Here is a 19018-nt window from a genome sequence, read left to right as displayed (position 1 = left end):
CGCGGGTCACGCCGCACGTAAGAGCCGGCTCTTCGCGGCCAATCCCAGCGCAGCCCGAAAAGTCAACCGCCAATGGCCCTCTCTAGGGGCAGTTCAACTTCTGGTCAGGCTGTCGGAAGCGTCCGGCCACATGCCTGAGCTGAGGCACTTCGGTTCCGGCCCTTCGAACCCTCCGCTGTGGGCTGTGGAGAGCGGAGTTCGCGGGCGGGGGCAGTGTGCGCTGGCCGCTGGGTCTCCGAACCGCCCGGGGCCCAGGAGGTACAGAGGAAGGGTGGACAGGAGGAGGGGTTTGAGCGGCGCACACGGTGATGGCCGTTAGCTGGCTGGGGGCTGCAAGTAGGTCACTAGGAGGGGGCGGGGCAGGGCGTCTCCTCAGCTGCATGCGTCCCGCAGGGGCCGGGCTGGCTGCTCCCCCCAGGCTGGGCCATTTCTAGGAAGGAGGCAGCCGATGTCTTAGTGAGACACAGGAAGTCGGGGGCGCCCTCCAGTATGCAGCGGGGATCGGCTCCCCCACTCCCATGGGGAAGAGCAGGGAGGGAGGCTAAGGAGAGGTCTCGCAGGCCCCTGGGGACATTGGAGACTGCACCCCCCAATAACGCCTGCTAGGGGTAGTGGGGCAGGACGGGGCAATGTGCCCTGACAGGGGCAGCTTTGCCATTGACACCTAGGGCGCTGGGTGACCATCATGCCCTACCTCGCGCAGAACAGGGTGGGCAAAGGCTGGGCAGCTGGTTTGCATCTGACATGCGTGGAGTGCAGTGCCCCCACGCCCGTAGGCCTGGCTCATTCACTTGCGGGGAGTGGGGACTCTTAATTTGGCAGAGGTTTCAAGGTAGATTTTAAAGTCTCATGGTGAAGGGGTTCAGTTGCCTTTGGGCATCAGTGAGCTATACCCTGAGAGGGTCTGTCCCACACTGGGTCCCCTTGTGAAGCCCTTTTGCACCTGAATTGCATGCTCACTGTGACTTCAGCTTCATGCCCTCCAGTAGTCTGGTGGCCAAGGGTTGGTAAATGGCTGCACAGTGATCAGAAAGCATTGATGGGGATGGTTCTGCATGGGGAGAGGCCAGTAATGCCAAGTGAATCTGCAACACATTTTGCCTTCAAATGCCATAATTTCTCTCTCCTCCCCTTTTATATCTGCCTGTGCTCATCCTCTCCTGCTTCTTGGCTACCATGCCCTATTTCTGCCTTGCTCTTTCCTTGCTGTGCTCCATTTGCCTTCCTCTCATCTGATCCCATCAAACCTAGATCTTCCATTCCTAACTTCTGCTCAACTCTCTGATTGGTGAACCTCTTGTATCCCTGAATAATTTGAGCAGAGTGGAAAGCTGAGTGTCTGTCAGATGCCTCTGCTCTATGCAAGTACTCCAGGTAGAGTTGAGAGTGGTTAAATTAGTGGTTAAATGTGTTGTAATGGCTCACCTGACTCATGGCTCTTGCATGTATGGCTGGTTTAGGGTTGATGGGCTATATTTTCAGATGAGCTCAGTTCCCATATAGGCACCTAAATGAAATGGCCATATTTTTAAATTGGCACCAAACAGATTCCAGTGAAAACAATAGGAGGTGCAGGATGCTGCAAACTTTTGAAAAACTGGCCACTTACTAAAGTGCCTAAATGGTAGCTGAACTCTTCTGAAAATCTGACCTGACCCCTTTTTGAAATACAATTTACTACAATTAACAACTACAAAATGTTTCACATGGGCACAGACTGTTTAGCACTCAATGAACTGTAGCTCTGGCGATCGTCTGAGATGCAGCTAGCACAATTTCTTCATCTTTCCTTGTAAATTATTTATTGAATCAATCTTAAAAGCTAATAAATTATGTTTATCACACGATCTAGCCCTCCTACCAACCATTTTCATGCCTATACGTGAAAGCCACTGGTGTCCTAGGACTCCTTTAAACTTCAACAGCCTGATACTGAGATGGGCTGAACACCTGCACTCCTCTGCAAACATATTGATAGGACATAGGATCAATGATAATAGGTAGATTCTTTAATTCTGAAAATTTCAGGCTGGATAATGATTCTGTTTAGAGTATGGAACAATATGGGGCCAAACCACATTGTGTAGAAAATAAGGAACAGTTCTTATATTGTAAAATAAATAGTAAGTAACCTCATGTCTCCTTTCTGCTGCTGCTTCCTACAAGCTGTTTGATTGCCTTCTCTGTATAATCAAGAATAGGAGTTTTGTATGTTTTCTCCCTTCAAGTTATTCTCAAGGTTTTAGATATGATCCTTCCTGCTCTTTACTTTTTCAGATCACATCCATGTTTCTCTTCTGTGTTAGCTTTTTTATTTTTAAAGAAAGATATTTCTTACTCCAGTTCCATGTCCTCAAGACCAAGCTGCCACTAACTGGGAATCTTGTTGGCAGTGTCACACAAGAGGGACAGGACTGAGTGGGCCATGGGAACTGAATTCACCTGTGGAATTCAGGGCAGAGTTGGAGAACATTTCTGAGTCAGCAAATAATCTGGAATTCTATGGGCACATCAATGATAGAAAGGTAAGGCAGGTGTCATTTGATTCATAAAAATCTACAGGATCATAATTTCAATGGTGTCACCCTCTGAAGCATGGCGGGGGGACTCGCTCCCCCTCCCCACCCCACTCCAGGTCCTCCAGTTGGTGGAATTTTTTGATAATACATTGTCATCAGAAATGGGTCAAGTTGGATATCATTTGAAAGCCCTTTCTTTCACAAAACACAAGGGTACCCAACATGACAAACCTAGAACAATTGTGTAGATATACATTAGAGAAAATGTTTAAAAATCAACTTTTAAAAATTATACTTGAACACAGGCATGTCAAACATGCAGCCCTCACAAAGCTAAATCATGGCCCTTGACTGACCATGCTGTGTCATCAGTTAATGCCAGAACTGGATACCTGATTAATTTTTTAATGTTACAGATTATTATAAATGGAAGGAGTACTTGGAGTTGATTTGCCATCATTGGCAAAAAAGAAGCAGTTCAGTTGTATCGACTATCGGCTTTGTTTTTTATGCCAAAAGAGTTGTAATGAGGCACTGGTTAAGATGTCAGCATCAAGTCAGAAATTACTGGAATCCATCTGCAAATGGTATGCACATTGTTACATAACATACAGTATATAATTTAATTACAATCTCAAAGTAATTTATTGCAAAATCCTTGTTTTTACTTTGGTCTTGATCATTTTTAGGCATTAGTGTGGAGATAAAGAGTAACATCTAGTAGCTGCATCTTTGGAGAATACCACCGTGGAGAACTGGGTTAAACACAATGCTTCAGTGGCACCTCACATGCTTATAAGAAGTGTGCCCATTAACTGAATTTGGAAAGGCTGGAGAGAAAGTACATCAAGCACCCAGGAAAATGTTGAAGATGCCAGGATGAGTGCCATCTGTGGGCGAGTCTTTGCTGTTCTTTATTTGATCTGTCAGGACTGCTAATTGGCATTTGTACCTCACAGCACTGGAAGACTTTGTTAAATACTTCTTTGCTTTAGATTTAACCAGCTATATTGTGGTGACTGCCTGGTACCTCCCTAAAATAAGAGGTATAGAAAAATGGAGGAATTTTGAAAGGGAAATTAGGTTGTTAAAAGGCCGCCAGCTCCCTTCTGTGCACTTGGTTCAGATGAACCCCTAGAACAGCGGTTCCCAAACTTGTTCCGCTGCTTGTGCAGGGAAAGCCCCTGGCGGGTTGGGCCGGTTTGTTTACCTGCCACGTCTGCAGGTTCAGCCGATTGCGGCTCTCAGTGGCCATGGTTTGTGGCTGCGATCGGCTGAACCTGCGGACGCGGCAGGTAAACAAACCGGCCCAGCCCGCCAGAGGCTTTCCCTGCACAAGCGGCGGAACAAGTTTGGGAACCACTGCCCTAGAACATAAAAATAGAGCAACAAAAGTGAAGGGGGGTAGAGTGGGCATAATACAGTATCCAAAGGCTCTTTCACAGTTTTTCCTGACAAATCCAGAACTCCATCCATCAAGTTTTGAATGGAACATTAAGCATGTCTCGGATGACTTCCCCAGAAAAAGCCAAGCTCCATCTAAATTCATTAGGTGCAGTTATATGCCAAGAAGGGGCAATTTTAAAGCTACAAGATGGCAACCTGTTTGGGCCGGAGCGCATTAATATTATGATAAAAACAATCTTCAGTGATGAGATAACTGAAGATGTCAGTCAAATGCATACTTCTGGTCATGGTTTGTATGAAACCTTTAAAACCCAAAGAATTATTCCAGGCTCTTTCAATCTATGGGCTCCAGTCAAGAAGAACAGACTAAAGCTGTGCTCGTATATAAGAGATAAAGTCAGAGTGAAGGTGGCAGGGACAATTACTGAGTTAACCACACATAGGACCTTGTTTGCTCTTCTCCTGGTTGTGTCCAGATCTCAAAATGATGTTGATATGTGAGACTTTGGAAAAGTACAAGTTCTCTGTGGTACCAAAATTGATGTTTGAATGTGATAGAACAATGTATATGTGCCAGGCGAAAAGCAAACTAATGCACATCTTCCATTGTGTTCCTAAGCCACCACCTATTAACAATGTGACTGGGACCTTATACCAGCAAAGGCCTTTCAACATAGCAATCATAGATGCTATGGTTGAGATATATGCGCTCAACAAACCAGAAACTGTTAATACCTGCCAAGATTTGGCTGAACACTTCATTATGAGGCTACAGAGAAAATACTGGATGTATGACAAAGTCCACCTTGCATTTGATATGTATGCAGAGAAAGCAATGAAAAATAGTACCAGGAAGAAGACACTCCATGGTATTACAACTGTCCAATACAAAATAATTGACTCCACAAACTTCTCCAATGTCACAATGGAAGATTGACTGGAAAGACCAAATTATCTTACTGGAAGGCATTTGATTCAGCCTCCAGAGACTTTCCTCACTCTTCAGGTACTTGGAATGGCTGAAAGAGTCACTAATGAGGTCATAAATGCACTGGAGGCATTTGTATGCTGAGTTTATCATTTTAAGACCAACATGACAACACTCGCAGAGCTACATAGATGGATGTTTTCCAAGAAGCAGACAAATGGAGAAAAATTGCCACTGACAAGGGGTGCATTTATACCTGCTAACACCAGGGCAAATTATCGAGCAATGGAATGGCTCCAGGATGATTGAACACATCCAAAACTATTCTCCCTATGGATGAGTCTTGTTATGTGTGAAATACCATATACTCCTGAATTAATCCTTCAGCTAATCAAATGCTCATCTGCAAATACCAGATGCTCACTCTGTAAATGTTTGGCCATCAGCCTGTCTTGTATGGAGATGCGTGAGTGTGGCGTGGACAAAGATCAGTGTGACAGCATGTCTAGCAGTGGTGGCCTAGACCGAGATGACATGGATGGTGATTTTGCTGAATAAATGTTTTCAATCCTACAAGTCAAGGCTAACTTCTCTAGGATTACCAAAGATCAATGTCTTTTTTTTTTTTTAATGTAAGCATTGCATTCCTGCGTTGAAGTATAATTAAATAAAGTTGATTTTTAAGCATTTTCTCAAATATAATTGTTCTAGGTTTGTCATGTTGGATACCATTATATTTGTGAGAGAAAGGGCTTTCGAGTGATACCCATCTCATCCCATTTCCAACATTACCCTGTTATCAAAATTTCCACCGACTGGAGGACCTGGAGCAAGAGGGAGGAGGATGCGACTTCCCGCCTGTCGCAGAGGATACCATTGAAATTATGATTCTGTAGATTTTTATTAATCAACTGGCACTTCGCTGTCACTAACTTGCCCACAGAATGAGATTTTACTACATTACACTCCCAGACTAAAATGGAAACTTGCACAGCTGCTGCTCATGCTGTACCTTTCACTAGTACCACATTCATACCAAATAAATATACATCTGTATTTTTCTAATCCAAGCATAATCTAATAGTATTTGTAGACTTTGTGGGAGATGTTACAGTCACACCACCCTGTGCTGTGATCCTGTTAGATTTAGCTAAACAAGATCAAACTGGGTCAGTACCTGGATGATAGACCACTAAGGAAAACCTGGGTGCTGTAGGAAGTAGAGTTGGTGATCCAATAGGTGTCAGCCAGTGCGGAACTGAACTGATGCTCCAATGTGGTGTTGGGGGGAACTGTGCTATTGGAAGTTCTGTCTTTCAAATGACATATAAAATCAAGATCTTGAGCATTCATGATCATTATGGAGTCCATGGAGTAGGGCAGTATCCTGGCCAAATTCCAACTTGGGTAATTACGTTCTGCTCACTTAAGGTGTACAGTGATGGTTTCCACATATCGGTGTTGGATAAAGTGACTCCTATGCATAGTTTGAGAATCAATTCAAGTCTGTAAAGCACTTTGGGATCTTCCAGAATGAACGGTGCAATAGAAATGTCACCTTATCCTTTACAGATCGTTCCAGAAAGCCTCGTGTTGAATGACTTCAGTGCTGATTTCCTTGAAGTGCCAGTGTTCCAATTCATTATTTGGTATGCCCGAGGTGTATAGGATAGCAAGGGAGTGTATTTTCCCTGTGTACATTGCACTGAGGCAGTTAATAATTTTTCTCTCTCCCTGAACTCTCCTCCTGTTTTTGTACCCAGATTTGATTACTTGCATGCAATGTTTGCCTTATACATCCACAAGTTTTCTGGATGAGATCACTGTATTTCACTGGGATATTGCTTCTGGTCTATAGCAGGTAGACCTTATACTGATTAGATCTTAATTCTTTTACTCCACGTTAAAGATAGAACTAAGAAAAAATGCTTACTCACCTTCTTGTAACTGTTGTTCTTCGAGATGTTGTTCACGTCCATTCCAATCAGGTATGTGTGCATGCACATGCACGGTAGCCGGAAGATTTTTCCCCTAGCAGCATCAGTCAGGTCAGTCTGGGCACCCCTTGGAGTTGCACCTTCATAGCGCTCAATATAGAGCCCTGCTGTCCCGCCACCCCCTCAGTTCCTTCTTGCCAGCTACTCCGACAGAGGGGTAGGAGGAATGGACACGAACAACACATCTTGAAGAACAACAGTTACAAGAAGGTGAATAACCGTTTTTCTTCTTCGAGTGTGTGTTCATGTCCATTTCAATCAGATGACTCTCAAGCCCAGATTCAGGAGGTGAGGTCGGAGTTGTCCACTGATTGGAGCACCACTCTTCCAAAGGCTGCATCATCTCTGGTCTGTTCGGTGATTGCGTAGTGCATAATGAAAGTGTAAATGGAGGACCATGTTGCTGCTTTGCAGATTTCCTCGGTGGGAACCTGCACCAGGAACCCTGTTGAAGAGGCCTGACCCCTGGTGGAATGCACAGTGATGGAAGGAGCAAGTACTCCTGCCAGGTTGTAGCACTCCCGGATGCAGGACGTGATCCATGACGAAATCCATTGGGAAGAGACAGGAAGACATTTCATTCTGTCTGCCACTGCCATGAATAACTGCACTGAGTTTCGGAACGGTTTCATTCTCTCAATGTAGAAGGCTAGTGCTCTGTGGACATCCAATGAGTGAAGTCTTTTCCCCCTGCCGCCAGGGCCGGCTCCAGCTTTTTTGCCACCCCAAGCAGCGGGAAAAAAAAATTGAGCTGCTGCAGAAGTGCCGCCGAAGATGAAAAGACAGAGTGAAGGACCCGCTGCCGAATTTCCGCCAAAGACTAAAATGGAGCACCAAAGTGCCGGACGTGTCACCCCAATAACAGACAGAGTTCCACCCCTTTCTATTGGCTGCCCCAGGCACCTGCTTCCTTCGCTGGTGCCTGGAGCCGGCCCTGCCTGCCACTTGAGTGTGGCTTAGTATAGAATACCGGTGGAAGATATCCTGGTTGATGTAAAACTGGGAAGCAACCTTCGGGAGGAAAGCCGGGTGAGGTCTGAGCTGGACCTTGTCCTTATGGAACACAGTATAAGGGGGTTGAGGCTGAGGTTATTGCTACCAGAAATGCTATCTTGTATGAGAGATGGAGCAGGGAGCATGTCGCCAAAGGTTCAAAGGGTGGTCCCATGAGTCTGGAAAGGACCAGATTGAGGTCCCAAGCTGGGACAGGCTGCCAGAAATGCAGGTATAGCCTGCTGAGCCCTTTAAGGAAACGGCTGACCAAATGGCCCTCTGCACCTAGATGAAAGGCAGAGATGGTGGCCAAGTGAACCCTTATTGACAACATGGACAGCCCCTACTGCTTGAGATGGAGGAGATAGTCTAATATAAATTGCACAGAGGCAAACGTCAGGGATGAATGATGCTGTGCTGACCAGATTGAAAATCTCTTCCACTTAGCAAGGTAGGTAGCCCTGGTGGAGGGCTTTCTACTGCCCAGGAGGACTTGCCGAACCAAGTCTGAGTAGGAGAGCTCCATTGGGCTCAGCCATGGAGCTTCCACACCATCAAGTGCAGCAACTCTAGGTTCGGATGTTGGAGACCCCCATGATCCTAAGTTAGTAAGTCTGGGAAGAGCAGCAAAGTGACTGGAGCTTCCATGGACATTTTTAGGAGTGATGTGTACCAGTGTTGGCGGGGCCAGGCTGGAGCTATCAGAATCACTGAAGTTTCTTCCCTCCATATCTTGAGGACCACCTTGTGAACCAGAGGGATGGGCGGGAATGCGTATAGGAGATAGCCTCCCCGTGGGAGGAGGAACACATCCGTGATGGATCCTGAGCTGTGATTCAGGAAGGAGCAAAACTGCTGACACTTCCTGTTGTGTTGTGTGGAGAACAGATCTATCTGGGGAAAATCCCACTGATGGAAAATTGAGTTCAGGATTTCCGGGCGAAGGGACCACTCATGGTTGTGGAATGACCTGCTGAGATGATCCGCCAACTCATTCTGTACTCCAGGGAGGTAAGATGCTTGCAGGTGTATCGAGTGTTCTACACAGAAGTCCCACAGCATGAGGACTTCCTGGCACAGGGGAGAGGAGCGTGCACCGCCATTTGTTGATATAAAACATCGCCACGGTGTTGTGTATCAGTCATGACAGACATCTCCCTTCTAAGTGTGCTCGGAAAGTCTCTGGCATGCCAGACGTACAGCTCTCTGACATTGATGTGGAGAGCAAGATCTGCCTGAGACCAGAGGCCTTGGGTTCTGAGGTCTCCCAAATGTGCCCTTCAACCCAAGTCTGAAGTGTCCATCACTAGCGAGAGGGATGGCTGAGGGCTGGTCAAAGGGACCCCTGCACATACTACCTGTGGGTCGAGCCACCACAGGAGGGAGTCAAGTACCAGGTGAGGCAGGGTTACAGTCCTGTCCAAACTGACCCGGGCTGGCCGATACACTGACACCAGCCATGACTGAAGAGGTCGAAGTCTGGCATGCTGAACTACGTAGGTACTAGCTACCATGTGTCCTAGAAGCTTTAGGCAGTTCCATGCTGTGGTGGTGGGACACTGTCTGAGACCTCGAATAATGTCACCCAGGGCTTGAAATCCAGGGCGTATGTTGATTACAGTACCATCCCTATAAATTCTGTCATCTGAACTGGGGACAGCGTTGATTTCCCCTTGTTCAGTAGCAGGCCCACTTCATCGAAAGAAGCTCTTATGAAGATGAACTGCATTTCTACTTGAGTCCCGGATTGGCCCTTGACCTGTATCTGTTGCCCGTGGAGGAATGTGGCCACGACTGCCATGCACTTGGTGAATACGAGGTGTGGCTGACAGGCTGAATGGGAGGACTGTGAACTGGTAGTAGGTGTTGTTCACCACAAACCTGAGGTATTTTCTGTCGGACTGAGTTATTATTATGTGAAAGTATGCATCCTTCAAGTTGAGGGTGGCATACCGGTCTTTTGGATCTAATGAAGGGACATTGAAGGATGGTGGAAGGGCGGGAGGGTACAGAATAGGATGGAATATCCCCTCTCTACTGTGTGGAGCACTCAGCAGTCTGAAGTGATACGGGACCAAGAACAGTAGAAAGGGGACAGTTGGGACGAAAAGGTAAGGCGGGGTAGATCCAGTTTTTGTTCTGGTGTGCTGTCCTCAACTGCACTTCAGAAGGCCTGTTTTGGGCCGGACGGAGGCTTGGATTGGCCAGAGCCCTGGCCTGATGACTGGTGTGGCCTTTTCCTGCCACTCCTGTTCCTCCTCTTGGAACCATCCTGATGGTTCTGCTGGTAGAAGCACGGGGAAGGTTGTGGTCTAAAATGCTTCTGCTGTGTAGCAGGAGTATGGAGGCCCAATGATTTGAGAGTGGTTCTTGAGTCCTTTTGGCTACGCAGCCTTTTGTCTGTTTCCTCGGAAAAGAGAGCCGAATCCTCGAATGGGAGGTCCTGAATAGTCTATTGGATCTCATATGGCAGGCCCGAGACCTGGAGCCAGAAGCCCTGTGTCATGGCTATGCCCATAGCTGCATCTGTGCCATCCAGTGCGGCTTGTAGCGAAGCTCGTGAAATGAGCTTCCCCTCCTTCACCAGAGCCGAAAACTCGGCACGGGAGTCCTGCAGCATCAGCTCCGCAAATTTCGCCATTGTCCCGAATGTGTTGTAGCAGTACCTGCTGACAGGTAAAGGTCAAGTCGTTTTGCCTCCTGATTTCTTTGGGGAGGGTCCGTGGAAGCCCTGGCATTCACGTTAGTTGGCAGCATCAATAATGAGAGAGTCAGGTGGGGGATAGGCATACAAATGCTCGTAGCCCCTGGATGGCACAAAGTAGCACCTTTTGTTGTGCTTAGCTGTAGGGGGCAATGAGGCTGGGGTCTGCCACAAAGTTTTTGTGGTGTCAGAGATGATCTTTATAAGAGGCAAGGTGATACGTGCAGGTCTGGAGGGGACAAGAATGTCTACCATTGGATCTGCATCCTCCACTACCTCCTCTGCCTGAATGCCCAGGCCCTGGGCAACCCGCCGCAGCAATTGCTGTAGAACCCTGCTGTCCTCCAGGGCTGGGGCTGTAGCCAGGCCTGCCAGCGCCTTGTACAGTGAGGACAAGGAAGAGACCCCCATAAGGGGTGGCTGCTCCCTTCCTTCTGCACCCAAAGGGTCCCGCGGCACCTGGATTTTTTGGGCCGGTGCCGACTCAGATGGGGTCATGCCCCTCGGTGTCAGGACTGCATACGCTGGTGCTGAAAGTGTAATCGGTGCCGAGCCTGTCGTCGGTGCCGGAGCCCTTGTCAGTGTTGGAGACATTGGAGCCGAAACAACTGGAGCTGGTGCAGGCCATGCCAGTGCTGGAGGTGATGGGAATCATAGAATATCAGGATTGGAAGGGACCTCAGGAGGTCATCTAGTCCAACCCCCTGCTCAAAGCAGGACTAATCCCCAGACAGATTTTTTTCCCTCAGATCCCTAAATGGCCCCCTTAAGGATTGAACTCACAACCCTGGGTTTAGCAGGCCAGTGCTCAAACCGCTGAGCTCTCCCTCCCCCGGGGTGGCAATGCAGCTATCCCTGATCCTGCCAGTGGTGCTGGCGGGGGTACAAACATGGCTGAGGCCACTGATGTTGCCCTGGGATGTGACCCTTGGCTCTGACCTTGGCTTTGATGAAAAGCCCAGGGAGTCCAAAAGGGCCATTGCTCCGAGGGCTGCCATTGCACGGGCCACGGTGCCAGGTAAGGGTGCCGGTCCTGTGTTAACACTCCTACAGGACCAATAGGAGTCCAACTCTGTGGTGTCTGAAAAAGAGGACCACGGAAGAGCGGTATTTCTAGGCGTCAACTGTTCATGCTGAGGGCTCGGGGACCGGCGCAGCTGCTGGGTCTGTTCTGGTGCCTGGGATTGCACACTGGGGATGGAGATTGGCAGGGCATCATGGCAGGCTTTCCCCCTGAAGGTGCTCTGGGAGTGACCAGTGCCGGTGACCTGTCCAGTCTAGGAGGGGAGAATGCTGCCGTGAGATGGAGCAATTCTGGGGCTGCCTCGAATGCCTCTGGAGTCGAAGGGAGGTGCAGCTGCTGGCTTGGCCTCGGTGAACAAGGAGGGTCCAGACTCAACTGCCCTTTCACGTGGGCAGGAGTCGACACAACCATCATCGGTGGTGGAGAGGAAGTAGTGTGGCCCAACTCGGGTCTCACAACGGCTGGCTCCTTAGGCCTAATGGGGAGAACGACTGCTCTCTGGCCTCTTCTTCTGCGGTACTGGCAATTGAGAATGGTGCATGCATGTGGCATGTGAGCCATGAATGGAGCTGGGACGGTACCATGAGTACTTGTCCTTAGAATCATAGAATATCAGTGTTGGAAGGGACCTCAGGAGGTCATCTAGTCCAACCCCCTGCTCAAAGCAGGACTAAGAACAACTCGGCACCAGTGCTTGTGCTGACGGTGCCGGAGCTCTCCGCACTGAGGAACTTGGCACAGGGTTCATTAACAGGACCTTCAGGTGCTGATCTCTATCCTTTAATGCCCTGGGCTGAAAGGTCTTGCAGATGGCACGACGATCCTTCTGATGGTTCTCTCCTAAATGCTTCAAACACGAAGTGTGAGGATCGCTTCTGGGCATACATGTGCCACAGACTTCGCAGGCTTTGAAGCCCGGAGACCCTGGCATGCCCTGGTGTTGAGAGAGTGTAGGAGGGGAACCCTCCCCCCCTCCCCCCAAAGAAAACAATCTAACACTAAGGGCTATTGACTATTTAATTAACACTACAGAGCTAATGAAAACTATGTATATAGACTGCTAAATGCACTTGCTAAGACAAAAGCACAGGAAAATTCCAGCTAATTGTCACTGGTGGTAAGAAGGAACTGAGGGGGTGGCGGGTCGGCAGGGCTCTATATTGAATGCCCTAAAGGCGCAGCTCCAGGGGGCTCCCAGACCGACTCAACAGATGCTGCTATGGGAAAATCTTCTGACTACCATGCACGTGCATGCGCACACACCTGATTGGAATGGACATGAACAAGCACTCAAAGAAGAATACACTGCTTTGGTTACCTCATGTAGTTCTAAGGAGAGTAGTTTTCTTGACCTTCATTATGTTAAGGTCAGCTTATGCCAGACTTCAGAGGGCTGATAAATTTGAAGAATCCCAATAGAAAAAGCCACCTCAGTGACTCACATTCTGTTGCCTTCGCTGGTATCAGTAACTCTTCAATTAGCGGCTAAAATCTGAAATGCACAAAGTAGTAATGGCTATTGACAAGAGGCTTGTAAATGAATGGGCAGTTCTCCCAGCCGTTCAAAGAGATCTGATGATTCAGCATGGCTGCACTGCAAGTGCCAAGTATGAGATAATCAGACCTGCAGAGCTGTATGCTGCATAGGCAGGATTGTTTCTGGAATGACTTTGGTTCTTTCTAAACTACTTTCACCTCTTGTTGGTTGCCAGTCCTGCCTTTGGGAGCATGAGCATCATTGGCTCTGGACTCTTGTTTAAAGGCACTTTGTAAAATAATGTATTGTTTGCACAAAGCCTGTTTCTTAATTAGAACTGTTAATGGAATAAGTAATGCCGATTGTAAAGGGATGTAATGATGGTCATATAGCACTTTCATCCCAAAGGATCCCAAAATGCCTTTCAAGCTATATACAGCCACATATGCTCCAAAGTAGGAGCATCTCATGACATTTGGTATCTTGTTAGTTTCCTGAATTGACTTTTGGGTATGTTGCTAGTAACTCTTTTTGTGAGCACACGATGGCGCCGTTGAAACCAGGTAGTTTTCAGGCCTAACAGTTTGCTCCATGAATTTGTTCAGAGCTGAGGGGAAACATGCGTGTGTCCTGTGTGTTGATGCTGCATGCCTAGTGGGAGTGTCATAAATGGTTGAGGGAATGGCAGAAGGAGGGGACGCCGGTGCTCCACCCATCCATCTGTGGGTGCGACGGGTAGGCGTCTACTGTGATGAACGCCGTAAAACATGGCTCGTGGCTGTGGAAGAGGCAAGTGACTTTCAAGCTTCTCAGTGATCATAGTTCTGACATTGTGGATGTCTTTACTGCACTGCTAATAACTGACTATTCTTCTCTTGTGTACTTTCCCGTAGGAGGCAGGTACCCTGAGGGCCCGGATTCAACGAGTTCGGGTCCCCCTGGGTGAGGCACTGCGACCCAGCCAACTTCCCCCATCGCAACTGCCTCACATGTGGCAGCTTTCTGAGGGCGAGCAGTACAGGGATAGTAACTCTCGCATTTGGGAGATACAGCACCATCTAATGGTAAGGCTGGTGGCAAACCTGAGTCATTCATGTTTGTGAAGTGATTTGAGATCACTGAGGAAAGGTTCTGTAGAAGGGCAAAGAAATATTATTATTGAGATATATTAGCTCTTTGCCACAGTGGTTTAGGTGTACTGAACTTTTCCTTGTAATTTACAGATCGGGGGAATTGAGGAGCTGCTGCTTAGACTCATGCCCGGTGATTAACCTGGTAAGTGTCACCATTTCCTCTCTTTCTTACTCTTCTTTAACTATATGTAGTGGTCCTTTAATATGAATTTTTGTCTTTCAGGAGCGGTGCCTCTAGGAAGATGTCCCTGTTTGTTTTGTACAATATATGATTCTCCCACCTCAGAGGTGGGAGGTGGCAGCTGTTTAACAGCACACAGCAGCACCACACAAGAGTTTAGGACAGGCAGTGAAGAAGAGTATCATGTCCAGTTGAAACTGCAAGGGGCAGTTTTAGGTAGGCAGAATGTAATTTCCCTGACTGGAGTTTGGCCAGGATACTGGGGCTAATACCCCATCTGTTTTGAAAAGTGCCATAGGATTGTTAATGACCATGGTCAGAATGTCTGTTTCATATCCTATCCACAAGACAGTACATCAGCATCTCCTAGCACGGTGTGGGGACTTTGGCTTAATGGTGGCTCAGAGGGAAGAATGATACCCCAATGCCACTTCCTGCAGCATCTGCATTTTCTTTGGAGTCTTCCATCCAACTACTAATCCCATCCACCTCTGCTTTCCTTTTGATCTCAAAGTGTCATGACAATAGGTCAAATTGTGTGTCAAAAACCCTATCTTAAAAAGGTTTGAGTCTGATAGGGTCATCTGCTGCATTTTTTGCTAGGTTGTTTTAATCTACCGATCGCCAAGACATTTTATTAAAAATAAGTAATTCTTTTTTAGGACCACAAAAATATGCTTTTATTTATAAATTCCTCTCGAGAGGTAGTTATATGACAAATGCTGTTTCCCTAGCAGCGCCGCTCCCCCCAGCAATGTTGGTACATCAAAAGATATTTGAGCATAATAAGCTCTACCTGAATTGAACTGTTAAACTAAAACAACCATGTTCATTTAAGCATCATTCAGATTCAGCGTGGGTGAGAGTTCACTAATTGCCAAATGGAAAAAGAACTAGATTTGACTAGGAAGAGATCTTCAGGTTTGACAAGATGAACCCTTCAAGATACCCATCATCCACTTTTCATTCCTTGCCTAACTTTAGCTGTCCCCAGTGATATCCTAGGGTGTTTAAAGCATTGTTGCTCCCTGGGCCAATGGAGGACAGGAAAGGGGGGAAGGCTCTGTGGTCAGATTGTGGGGATAAGGGATTCTTTGTGTGTCACAGTGACCTTAAAGCAGCATGAGACTGGCTTTGAATGGGGACCCATCCAGTTGTCCATTGTGATGAGGGTGTATGAGCAGGGAAAATGTGAGCTCCCTAGGGTCTCTCTAGTGCCTTGTCCAGCCCCTAGAGAAAACCCAAACCCCACTGTTTGTATAGTAACATTTTCCTATCATTCTAGTTCTGTGGATATGCCCCAGAAGGATCCCTGCCAGAAACAAGCCTGTGAAATACAGAAATGCTTGCAAGGTACCATGTGCAATGTTCTCTTTTTGGTGTCTTTTTTTGTTTTGTTTTGTTTTGTTTTGAAATTTAACCCCATCCTCCTTTCTTCCTAGCAAGAGGAATAAGGCAAGGACAAAAAATGACAGTTGCAAATGTAATGTAGTTGTAAAATCAGATTTTAATATCACCACATTGCATTTGATTTGATGTAACTAAACTCCACTACTGTACGACAAAGAGTTTGTTATAATAAAGGATAGTACTTATTTGTGTGTCTGGAGATAGATATATAGGAGAGGCAGTGGTGGTGTAGTATGGGGTAAAGTTTGCATTAACCTGAATTTTGGATGGTCACGTTACTCACACGTAGTAAAATGAGCCACAGATCACTCATCTTGGAAAATCCCGGGTGGGTGTGTGGGTTCTCTCCTGTGAGTTGTTCTTGCCAAGGTCCAGGGTTTCACTCTGTCTTCCCTCCCCTGTTCCATGTATGTCTGCAGCCTCTAGGGGAAACCACAAGAGGCTGTCTATGGAGAGATGCTGCTGAGCTGTAGGTGTCCTCCTCATTAAGCCTAGATTCATCAGCCTCCTTGCTTTCCCAGTGGCTGAGAGGGGCTGGGATATGAATGAGAACTAATTGGCCTGGACTCATTCCAGCTAACCTAAAAGGGATGCTCACTGGTCAGGGAAAGCACCAGGAGCAACGTACCCTCCTTTAGTCTCTACAGCTCCTGTTTACGCACAGTGAGATGTACAGGTGACACAACAGGAGGCCTGTGTCGCTCCCAGGCTAGATCATGATCGTGGGCTCTAGTTGGGGTTACCCTGGCAGGATGTAAACCAGACAGGGTTGCTCTTCCCCTGGAAAGATTCTAATGCCTGTTCTGGAATCCCCAAGCTGCTCTTTATTAGTCTCTCATTGGGTCACTGTTTGCTCCTTTTTAGTCTTCAAAAAACTTGGGAGAAAGATAGTAGCAGTGCCTGTTTGGGCAGCGCAATCTTTTAACTAGGCTTGGCAGAATTAGTTTCATTGTTTTATAATTTCAATGAATAATTTATTTATTTTTCAATTTGTAACTATATTTTCAAAATTGCACAAAATTTTGGGGTTTAAACATTTTTTATTTTTATCCATTTAAATTTTCACAATTACAGGAAATCAGGGAGTCAGGGTCAGTGATTTAATGACAGTCAGTGTTGAAATTCGAAAAGATAAATTGACAATATATACAAGGTAAATATCCTTAAATCAAACTCTAGTAAGTTCTAAAGCAGCATTTTTCTTACTTTGCCGATCTGGAAATGTTGATGATTATCGATTGGATGCGTCAGTTTGTGTGTGTAGGGTGAAACTGACGTTTAGTGACATTTACCAATAAAAATCTAGTCCTTTCAAGCCTACTTTATAGGGGGAGGTAGGTAACCCCAGCGTGGTCACCAAACCCTCTGGCCAGGAAAGCTTCCTGCAGACAGAGACTTTATTAGCTAGCACCACTGTTCCACCTGCAGCAATAGCTGCTCAGTCTTGCTAGGGGCTACCTCCCTCAAAATCCTCACATTCTTTGAAGATGGTGGTCTGCCCTGCAAAGTGTTTTGGGATGTTACAGCACTGAACAAGCTGTGCTGCTGAGCCGAGTGTCAGTTTCAGAAAGTAAAGATTAAGGGTGGCGTTGGACAAGTAACATGTTCTGCAGAGCTTGAGAAGACTTAGCATCCTGGAGCACTATGGCTTCAATGAGTGCCACAGCTATTGCTGCTTCTTAAAACCTGGGGTGCTGTAGGCACTGGGAAGGGAAGGAGAGAGCTGTGTGGGTTGACATCCACTAGAAAGTTGCTTATTCCTAGTCTCAGCTCCTTTGAGCTAATTGAGGCACTGTGAGAAGAGGTATTTCACACAGGAAAGGGAGCAGGGGGCCTCATGCTGCTCTGCAGAGCTCTCTGCCTGCCCCCAAGAAATGATTCTTGCTGGTTGCAACCCATCCCTGGCCCCTCTTATGGAGCCCAAAGGCCTCTTTGACTAACTTGAATGAAAAAAAACAACCCGTGCATCATCTCTCTCTGCATTTGCACTATGTTCTTCATCTTGTGTCTAAGGTTTAAATTCAGCTCTAATCATTTATAGAAGCTCTCCAGCTTACGCAAGCGTTCCGTTCTGGAACACCTTATGTAAGTTGAATTTTGCATAAGTCAGGAATGAATCTCTGACAATTATGCAAAAAAAAAAGCTTACAGAACTTATGGAACTTTTTTGTAAGTCCAGATTTCCTTAAATCGGGTTTGCGTAACCCAGGGAGCGTCTGTACAGGTGACCTCAGAATTGGATGGGGAATAAATCCGTGGGACAACAGAACCGAAGTCCAAACCCAGCTAGAGAGAACAGGGGTTGCAGGGCAGGCAATCAGTGAAGATTTGTTAATAAGTGTGAAGTTCTCCACCTAGCAGTGGTAGATGCAACCCATCAGCTATAATCCCTTCATTAAAGCGAGTTATTTGCACCTCATCTCCTTAACACCATTTCCCCAGAACTAATAGCTATTGCAGAGCAGGGGTGTGGATGGGATGGGGAAGGGGCCCCAAGAGTATCAAGCTCGATCCACAATGTACAAGAATTTAACTGGGTTAGATGAACCCCCTTTTTCATGTAGCTTGCTCTCTAGTGCAGGATTAGCATCTCCCTTCTTTTATTTTACAGCCAACAACTACCAGGAGGCTAGATGTGAGGCTGTGCTCCAAGAGATGCGAAGATGCTGCGCCCAGTACCCCAAGGGCAGATCCATCTGTTGTTCGGGGTTTGAGAAAGAGGAAGGAGAGAGGGAGAAGCTTAAGGCAGCTTCAAATGGGCTTCATGCAGCACCACAGTAACAGGCTGCAGCTCCAGGAGGTTATGGAGCGTGGCCTTCTCCTCAGACAAAGTAGCGTGCAAGTGGCAAATAATAAACCTTCAGAGCTAAACCATGAGATTCAGGCTGGAGTGGAGGCCACCTCAAGGAATAAAACTGTTAAAATAACGTATTATTCAGACTGATAAGGAAGCCAGAGAAGAATCCTTCTTAGAATAAAATGTCCTGTGCACCAAATGTAAAATGCAATACAATGGATGGGCTGTTCAAAGGAGTCTGTTTTCTATCCCAAATTATTGTGACTTAAAGTGAATTACTTCTCTCTAAATACAGTTTGTTTCTGATGCTTAATGTACTCAGTAATCCATTCTCAATAAGAATTTGAGGGTCAAATATAACATTTATTCAGCCTTCTGGCATAGGACGTACAGGAAATAAGTTCAAGGAGAGTCTATTGAATTTGATGCATTAAGCAAGACCATCTCT

The 19018-nt window shown here is 46.7% G+C and overlaps 2 protein-coding genes across 10 annotated transcripts; both read left to right on the top strand.

Moving 5' to 3' along the window:
* Positions 1 to 29: 29 nt before the first annotated feature.
* On the top strand, positions 30 to 18806 carry CMC4 (C-X9-C motif containing 4). Of its 9 annotated transcripts, XM_039487664.1 has the most exons (5): positions 128 to 258; positions 2394 to 2525; positions 2936 to 3106; positions 15649 to 15716; positions 18385 to 18806. In XM_039487664.1, exons 3-5 carry the CDS (start codon positions 2946 to 2948, stop codon positions 18552 to 18554), a joined length of 399 nt encoding a protein of 132 aa, XP_039343598.1. In that variant the 5' UTR covers positions 128 to 258; positions 2394 to 2525; positions 2936 to 2945; the 3' UTR covers positions 18555 to 18806. The 9 variants fall into 9 exon arrangements, with proteins under 9 accessions (XP_039343599.1, XP_039343598.1, XP_039343604.1 ...); XM_039487668.1 differs by lacking the exons at positions 128 to 258; positions 2394 to 2525; positions 2936 to 3106 and adding exons at positions 14030 to 14113; positions 14273 to 14324; XM_039487665.1 differs by lacking the exons at positions 2394 to 2525; positions 2936 to 3106 and having other exon boundaries at positions 30 to 258.
* On the top strand, positions 195 to 14544 carry MTCP1 (mature T cell proliferation 1). The gene is made up of 6 exons (XM_039487674.1): positions 195 to 258; positions 6427 to 6503; positions 13655 to 13838; positions 13943 to 14113; positions 14273 to 14324; positions 14406 to 14544. The coding sequence occupies exons 3-5, from the start codon at positions 13719 to 13721 to the stop codon at positions 14318 to 14320; spliced, it is 339 nt and encodes a 112-aa protein (XP_039343608.1). The 5' UTR covers positions 195 to 258; positions 6427 to 6503; positions 13655 to 13718; the 3' UTR covers positions 14321 to 14324; positions 14406 to 14544.
* Positions 18807 to 19018: the final 212 nt, after the last annotated feature.

The sequence above is a fragment of the Mauremys reevesii genome, linkage group 9, assembly GCF_016161935.1.
Source record: "Mauremys reevesii isolate NIE-2019 linkage group 9, ASM1616193v1, whole genome shotgun sequence".
In the NCBI taxonomy this organism is placed as follows: Eukaryota; Metazoa; Chordata; order Testudines; family Geoemydidae; genus Mauremys; species Mauremys reevesii.
This window is presented reverse-complemented; position numbering and strand designations above follow the sequence as displayed.

Coding starts and splice junctions, on each gene's coding strand:
- MTCP1 (XM_039487674.1), top strand. CDS start 13,719: ATGGTTGAGGGAATGGCAGAAGGAGGGGACGCCGGTGCTCCACCCATC. Junction 13,839..13,942: donor GGCTCGTGGCTGTGGAAGAG/GCAAGTGACTTT, acceptor ACTTTCCCGTAG/GAGGCAGGTACCCTGAGGGC. Junction 14,114..14,272: donor AGATACAGCACCATCTAATG/GTAAGGCTGGTG, acceptor TGTAATTTACAG/ATCGGGGGAATTGAGGAGCT.
- CMC4 (XM_039487664.1), top strand. CDS start 2,946: ATGGAAGGAGTACTTGGAGTTGATTTGCCATCATTGGCAAAAAAGAAG. Junction 3,107..15,648: donor CTGGAATCCATCTGCAAATG/GTATGCACATTG, acceptor CTATCATTCTAG/TTCTGTGGATATGCCCCAGA. Junction 15,717..18,384: donor AATACAGAAATGCTTGCAAG/GTACCATGTGCA, acceptor TTTATTTTACAG/CCAACAACTACCAGGAGGCT.